Genomic DNA, 8,551 nt, shown 5'->3' with positions numbered 1-8,551 from the left:
TTAAGTCAAATGCAGGTGCCACAAAGCATTTGTTTTCTAGCAGCTCTGTGAGTGCCATGGTCAAGGAGCAATACGGAAGCAGCCGCGCCACAGGCAGTGCAGAAGGAGAGGCGGAGTGTGGAGGTGGACCCCAGGAGAAGGGCTCAACACAGGCGGGCACAAGACAAACTTATCTGCTGCTTGCAGCAGGGAGATGAAGAAAGAACAAAGCTGCCCTGAGATAACGAGGCAAGATAAGGAGAGACTGGGTAGGAACTAGCCAAGGGTGTGTTAAGTGAGCCGGGGCAGCAGGTCATGGCACGGAGGGGAAGAGAACAATGACTGCGGAAGCTCCCTCTGCTCAGCCACAGCAGAAGTCACAGGCCTGGATCAACCCACAAAATCATTTGCGCTACAGAAACGATTATTTATTTGACAGGTTTGAGCCGAGCTTTTATCCAAAGTGTATGTGTGACACTTCTTGCTCTTCCAGGAATGAAGGGAGGGACCTGGCTTCCCAGAAGGGCAGAAGAAGGAAAAAAAACCCAAAACAAAAAAAAAAAAGCCCCAACTTTATGAAAGATCAAAGCTTTATGAAAGATAAAATTTTATTGGTCAGACAGAATGACTTCTCCTTGCACTTCTTGTACCAGTCCATCACAAGGAAAAAGCTGTTAAAAATCAAAACACATGTGGAAGTTGGCCTAGGGGTGATGGAAGACCACCCCCAGCCAAAGACAACAAAGAGCTGTGAAATCCATCTCTCCAGGCAGGAGGTGGGCAGCACAAAGCTCTCCAGGGGCTGCCTCGGTGACTGCTTAAGGGTTGAAGTGACAGTCCAGCCCATCCCTCTCCCCCCCCGGTTTGGGCACACTTTCTGCACCCCTCCCCAGCACTGTACTTTTAAATTGATTCCATTACGCTAACAGAAAGGTGTTAAGTTAAAACTTAACCTCCATTTAAACTTAATTTACATAGCTTTGTAAGTTTGTAAGGGCAAATCACAACCGTAAAATAGTAAAACATACCCATGCAGGACTTGAGCTTGTTCACCAAACTGTTGTACCTATGTCAGTGCAACCTGGGTTTAAGACAAAGACTTACTCCTCATTTACACCTGAGGTACCACATCTTACCCTTCGGCACAGCATTAGTACTAATTACCCGTGCAGAAGGACTGCGGCCAGGTCATCCTTTCTGTTTCACTACACCAACATGATCGATTCCCAGCTCGGAAGCGAGGGCAGGGCTGGAAACTCAAGTGCCATCTATCTCGGGGAAATCCTCCAGGTCTGTGGAGGGGAAGGATCCAGCAAAGAACATACCTGACAGCTAACCCAAGACATGACAGCCTTTTGTTCCAGCGCACAGGGGTTAGTTCACCCTAAGAGACTTATGAACAAAAACCCCACATATGAACATATACAATTAGAAAACATTTAATCCAGAATTTTAGAGACTTAAAAAAATAATTTATTTTAAAATAATTTTTTGATGCATGTGTCCTGCTGAGATTCCAAGCATCCAGCCAAGGCCAACCATCCCCTCTCCCTCTCTCTCTCTCTCCATCACAGTCCCCCTCTCCCAACCACCACAACTTTTTGTGCGTGGTTTTGTTCCTAGACACATTCTGATGCACTCCAAGGAAAAGCAGAACAAGCAGCTCATTACAAGGAAAAAAAATTTCAAACAAGGCTCAGCAAGATGCTTTTTCCAAATTCTTGGTGAGTTGTTTCCCCCCCCCGCCCCCCTCAGGATACACATGAACTCCTCAGTGTGCTCCCAGCCTCCCACCACTTCAGCGGTTGCCACTTGGGGCTCTCGCTTCCTGACCGCGTCCTCTGTCAAGCTGGGATCAGCAGCGTTGTTCCCACAAGCAGCAAGAAGGAACATTTTTGTTTACACTGGCGTTCCCTTTCACTCTTCAGACTCTCCGTTCCACCACAGTGGACCTTTGAACATCCGTGCAGCAACATATTTTAGCAACACGCTCAAGGGCAGCTGTACTCTCTGTTCTGCTTTATATCTCCAAGTTTTCGGCAAATGCTCTGTCCATTTGACGTGCCTGCAGCCATCTTTTTGACACTTGTCCCATGTGGATCTCCTTTTTGCCTTTGGCCATGTACCTGGCAGAGGGCTGGACCACAGAAGCCAAGGAAAGCGAGTTACCTAAATGTTATCGTAGGGAACTGCAAGGCCAATGTTGTAGTTGTAACCACTCAGTTCGTCGTAGGAAGAGCGGCAGATAGGAAGGATGCTTTCTACAGCCAGCTGGTCCACTGAGAACTCATAGGCATAAATGATTCCTCGATGCCTGTACAAAACACAACCAGGACGCACCGTTTTACCTTAATTATACATTTAAATGGGGGAAAACGAACGAAGTTAGAGATTGCCTAAAGGATCAAAATTCGGTGCTTCAGAAGCTGAATACAAAACCCCATCCCTTCTGCACCAGGGCTGTCTGTGCAGTTTTAACAGACAAAACGCCCTCCTGCCTCCTTCCAGGGACCCCAGCAAGCCCTGGGAACGAATGGTGAATCATTCACTTCAGTCCTGCAGAGACATGACTGTCATCTGCTGAAACATTTCTGATCTGTTCAGGAAGGGGGAAGATAAATACACGGTGGTTTGATAGTTCAATGAGACATGCTAACAGCCACCCGAGATGCAAATACCAAAACCTGGAGTTTAAATACCAGTAGTTTTCCTTTAGGAGGAGACATCATTACTAATATTTAGAGCAAGGGAAGAGCTGCATTCCCTGTCTGGCTGCAGTGGCCTTTATATTCCCCTGCTGAAAAACAAAAGCATATTTTTTGTGCTCAGAAGTAAATAAAGAGCCAATTCATCAATGGTTTTGAAAGCCTTTTTTTTTTTTTTTAAGTTTTATTTTTTAGATGCTATTCTCTATTACTGCTTAGGATCATTGCTCAGGTGCCCAGTGCGCCATTTAAAAATATATATAGCAGATTTTCACAAAATCCTACCCTTCAGAGCTGGCTTACTCACTTGCGGTGCACGGTAAGGTCGTCGTCCGTGATGCTGGCGCCTCGGGGAGTTTTCTCATCAGGGATGTTTGCAGTGATGAGACTATGAGAATTAAACCATACGTGGCGGACTGGATGTCTGAAAAATAAACCCCACAACACTGGGTGAGATGTCACCTGCACTGGGCTTCTAAAATCCAACTGCAGTAAAGGAATCTCACTAGATTAAATAATAATTCATTTAAATCAGCGCCCTCCCTGTGGCCAGAGATGGGGAGCCTGCACCTTTGGCTCTTCCCCCCCCCCCCCGTCTGGAGCAGCTGAGCGCAGCTTTTATCCCCATCTAGTGGGCTGCTACCAGAACACACGTGGAGCCCAGAAAACGGTACAGATGCTCGGCAGCACACAAGCTGCAAGTGAGCCGGGCTGCCTGCTGGCTTTGCTGCTTTAAGGACTGCAGCGGCACACTCCTAGGAAAAGCAGGATGCTTCCCCAAATGGGAATCCCCCACACCCCTGAACACTGAGCTATGGCTGATTTAGAAATCCACTATATGGCACAAGCTAAGAGGTCTGGTCTTCATTCGTCTTCCTCCCGCTGGCGAATAAACTAACCCTGAACCACTGTAACAGCATTTACTGCTCAGGTAGGAGTAACTTATCTTCTCAGATTAAGGTTGTGGAGATGAGCCATCTTAATGTGTCTCCTGTCATCTCCCTTAGCTTCTGCCCTTGCTTTCCATTCATGACGCCGGGCTGCAGGCGCGGATAACACCACACACACCTTCTTATCTACAAAGGCCTTTCTGATTGAAGTGAGCCCTTCTGATTCCTATGTAGATCAAACAGTCTTTAAAATGTTTAATCTAATGGTTTCACTTTTAGCATACCCCCAAAGCTCAGATCTGCACTGCCTGCTCTCCTTCTTGACACGCTCATTAGTGCCGCTCCAGGAGACAATCAATGCAATATTGTCCTTAATGCATCAGCCACATCACGATGGGCTTTATAATTCACAGGGTCAAAAGAGAAGGAGATACCTGCTATTAATCAATGACAACTCCGACTTTAACTTCTCTGACTGTAAATACCTCATCTAGCTCCTCTTTGGGGAAGATGTATTAAAAAAAAAAAATCAGGATTTATCTGTTCATTTTATTAAGGGTATCACTCAGACTTACAAGGGGCTAAATCCTTGAGGTCTTCATTCAGACAAAGCTAACTCCCTGGGAATTGTGCCTTGATCAGGGAATTGTAATTTGGCTGTAGCAACTAACAGCTTTCCATCAACTCCAAGATACTTGATCTCTGCTTGTACTTTCAGTACTGTACTTGCGCTTTCAGTACAAACTGGTATTTTAACATTTACATGAGTTTAAATACCAGCTTGGCTTTCACCTTTACAGCTAAAGGAATGTGTGAATGAGGTGAACAGAAGCACACGTATTGTGTAAGGATATAGCAGACAGAGTGTCAGAACCCATCATTCTGAAAACAAGTCAGGAGTCCAGGATTTTAAATCCAAGATTTAATAATGTCAGTACTGGTTGGGGATGGGGCAGGGAGAAGACACTTACTGAACTTCATAGAAAATCCAGGCACAACATTTCCATGCTCCCTTACATCTACCGAAGCACTCTTTTTAACTAATGAGTAAAAAGCCTAGAACAGCTAAAGGGCACACGCAAAAAACCCCAAAACCAGCACAAGACTCCAGGTGGGGAGGCAATCTGTTCCTAAATCACATGAAAACTAAACAGAACTCTCAGAAGCTTTAGAGATGGGTATGTTATCATTTTGGTCCTGGATCATCCCATGCCCACATTCTTCCCGTCAGGCAGATCTGATAAACACCCTTGCAACAGGAACCCAAGCAGACAAAAAAAAAAAATCACCTTGCGTGCATTTCCCAGAGCTTCGTGCCCATCCGTTGGTCCCACACACAGACCAAGCCCTCTTCTCCCCCACTGACGATCTTCCAGTCATCCATCTGGACCGCTGACACTCCTAACTGGTGGGCATAGAGGGAGCACAAAGATTCACCTTTGCGGAGATCAAATACCCTGACCCTAAACAAAAGCAAATAAGGAACAGAGATCAAACCAGCTGTGGATCTGCAGTCTGTGGGTTCCAAGAACACAACTACTTTTGGGGTTATGAAAATACATCTACAAAGACAGTAGTCCCATGGCCACTACAGGGTCAGAAATCCAATACAGCTGACACTTTTCACCACTGCATTTTTACTCTTGAATTCTATTACCAAAGATATTTTAAGGCAGACTTCTTCCACCACAGAGGACCCTTCTGTCTCTTTACAAGTGCTTGGTGATACAAAATTTAAGTGAAATTTGGAGAAAGCTCCCCTATCTGTGCCTCTCAAGATGTTACCAATGCCATGAGGCATAAAATACCGTGTTTTGGGCATACTGCTAAAAACCCATGTCTGCTGTGGCCAAGGGGTAGTATTACTATGAGGGTCAAGGAAAGGATTATTATTACAAATATTTCGGAACAGACTCAATGTGTGGCAATTCAAAAGACAAGTCAAGGGAATTATAGGTTTATATGCTTAGAGTTGATCACCAATATTGCAGCAAAGCTGTCCACCAGCAATCAAGATGTCTTCCGATTGTAAAAATGTAACTACTGACTGTGGGCAGCTTTTAGGTACATCTGGTTTTCAGAAATTATTGATCACTCAGACAAGGCATTTTGAAAAGAAACATATCGAAGACTTGGCTAGAAGAACTGTAGAAAAAGAGCGCAGGATTTCAACCACTGCAACAAGTCCACAAAGCCAGTTAAAGCTGATGGTGTTAAGTTTTGAACCCAGCACATTATCACAACAGAGTATGGTTTTTTGATCCTTATATACCAAGATTAAGAGATAAAGCAAAGCACATAAGTGACTTCCAAAAAATATGCAATGAGTGAAAACAGAAGCGAAGCGAAAATACTGATCTCAGATTTGAAAAGAAGCCAGAGAAAGTTCCTCCCAGCTGATGACTATCAAGAATGAAACCATCAGGTACACATTAATTCCAGAAAAAGCCAAAACACACTCGTTCCAACACATTAACTGTACTTTATTCCCTACCCCTGCTATGATCCTAATGGTATTGCAAGTCTTTCCTTTTCCTTTCTCAAATGGAGATTGCATCATATGATTTTACAAATAACAACCGAAATAAAAGGCAACAGGACAGTCCAAAACTCCAACAGAGCAACATCTATCTGACATGTAGAAAAACATGCTGGAACAGAGCTAGAAGCACGCTTTGTGTAGCTCTGCAGTCACCCTTAGGAAAACCCCATCACAACAGTTGCTGGTGGTGAAAAGGACTTCTTGCTTTCTCCAACTCCAGCAGAGAGAAGCTTTGGCTACATATTAGAGCCGTGCTTTGGGTAAGGATGGAGTATTTTGGAAGTGTTCACATCCAGTGCTTTCCCTGTCTTACTGCATATGTTCTGCATGGCAATCAAAGCTTCTTCTGTTTGGTAAGCACAGTTGGAAACGAAGATCTGATTGTGTCCTGGTTATTTCACTAACAAAGGCCCAGGTTTCAGGCAGGTGTCTATTCTGGCACACCTTTGGAGGAATCAGAGGCATATTTGAGTTGTTTAGATGTGCTTGGGGGGGGGGGGGAATAATGGAAAAGCATTTTGCAAACCTAATGTGATGCTCTAATGTAGACCTGGCATGGGCTGCCATCTCCTGCCTCAACAGCTGGGCTCAGTGGGAGCGCATCAGATTCATCTGAGTTCAAGGGAGCTGCAAGGAAGGTGTTCTCGTGAGCAGGCTTTGACTCTCCTGTTAGACTACCTTAAAAGTAAACTCACTTGCCTTTAGGAGAGCGTGCAATACATGTTTTGATCCACACCCTCCAGTGATGGTATCCACTGGGCTTGCTATCTTTGCTTTCCCAATCCTATTCACTGCCTTAGGTTCCACCAAGAAAAAGGGTGCTGTTGTGCAGTGCATCAGCACATGCTCCCTGTTATCAGCTCCCTTGCCCGTGTGGAGCACAGCTAAGCAATCAAATCAATCAGCAACACCTCAGGAGTATTTTTTTGATGGAAAGACAGATTTTCTAAGTCCTACCAGAAACATTTCACAAGTGTTACTTTTCAAAATCATGGCTTTGATTAAAATAGCATATACTAGTGAAACTGTGAAATTATTATATTTAATTCAAGCAGTAAGTTTTCCCACTGGAACTCCCATGGCAAGATCCCTATTTAATCACTTGCTCCAAAATAGGCCTATGGAAGTTCATGGCACATTCCACCTGTGGATGGCCCAGCACCTCTTAATGCCCTTCAAGACCATACACGTGGTCTTGCCTCCTGGATGCCCAACTTATTTGCTGAACTATTGATTCCTAACTTCTCACTATTTTAGTGATGGCCAGCCTCTTGAAATCAGTCAATGCTTGAGCTGAAAAACTGAAAAGCTTTCTGGATGCAGGGTGCCTGGGTGCAGACATTTACTTTAGTATAAAGCGAGTAAGTTTCAATCTCACTTAAGGGATATCAACGTTATCTGCTCTCACATCATTGTGCAAGAGATCAAAATTGGAGGTAGTTTTACTGGGGTGCTCTGGAAAATCAATTATCTGCTTTTAGAGGAAAAGAAACTCTCAAGGATTCAATTACATGTGTCAAACTTCAGATATTTCCTTTATCCTCTTTGCTGAGAAAGTGTGAGGTTTGCTTGCACTGCCTATTCACTGAAAAAGAAAAAAAAAGCTGTTTGACAAAATAATCATTTTTGCAAGCTGCTGCACTGGTGGGACAGAGGTCTGGGATTTGGCAAAGGGAAGTATCCGCCTTACAATCTGATACCCACCACCACACCAGACCACCACCTGCAGCCTGATGCCCAGCGTGGAAAGGAGGAGGGAAGGAAAAGGGAGCCATTAGAGACTGGCTCCTCGCCACCCCACATCTCCTTTGGTGCACTGGATCGGACCCCACAAATAACTAGCCAAAAAAAGAAAATCTAAAAATTGGACTCAAAGGGTCTTTTTAAGCACTTTAATCCTTTCGCACTGACTGTTCCCAGTGCGTCCATTCCTGGCACCAGATATTGCGCTGGGAAAATCCTACTCCCCAAGCCAAGGAGTTAAAGAGAAAGCTGCTAATCAGCTAAATAGAAGCTGGAATCTGTTCATATGAAAGTCTCTTTTTTTTGTCACCTGAGGGACATCACAGTGTTCCGAAATACACTCTTGACATCATTTGGCAGACGGACCCATCTCATCCTACATGATTCATCCCTTAGGTTATTTTTTTAATATCAGAAAGTGAGCTTTTAAATGCCAAACTAATTTTGCGGGTGGTGGTGGGGAAGGGGAAGATATTCCAAGTGGTCTCGCTGGGCTGTACACCAACTGCGTCCACCAAATGGCTTAAAAAGAAAGTCTTCCCATGGAGCTTTCTGAAACAAAGCAAACTGGCAGCCACATCCAACTATTACCTAATATTTTGTTCCTGAAGTTCACGCAGGCTGCATTTAAAACATCAGAGGAGAAACAAATTCTAACAGGTCCAGATGTAGGACAGCAGGACAGGAAGGAA

At 44.5% G+C, this 8,551-nt stretch overlaps 1 protein-coding gene across 1 annotated transcript in view; it reads right to left on the bottom strand.

Annotated features, from left to right (window-relative positions):
* Positions 1–569: 569 nt before the first annotated feature.
* Positions 570–8,551, bottom strand: part of FBXW8 (F-box and WD repeat domain containing 8) — a 53,597-nt gene continuing 45,615 nt past the window's right edge. The window contains exons 9-11 of the mRNA XM_080366123.1: positions 4,864–5,037; positions 2,992–3,108; positions 570–2,293 (exon numbers count right to left, since the gene is read on the bottom strand). Coding sequence (XP_080222249.1) covers positions 2,149–2,293; positions 2,992–3,108; positions 4,864–5,037 — 436 coding nt within the window. The 3' untranslated portion in view covers positions 570–2,148. The remainder of the gene's footprint in view (positions 2,294–2,991; positions 3,109–4,863; positions 5,038–8,551) is intronic.

This window comes from Falco punctatus (genome assembly GCF_963210335.1).
Source record: "Falco punctatus genome assembly, chromosome: 1".
Lineage (NCBI taxonomy): Eukaryota > Metazoa > Chordata > Aves > Falconiformes > Falconidae > Falco > Falco punctatus.
The sequence above is the reverse complement of the archived record's forward strand: the minus strand, read 5'-3'. Positions and strand labels throughout refer to the sequence as shown.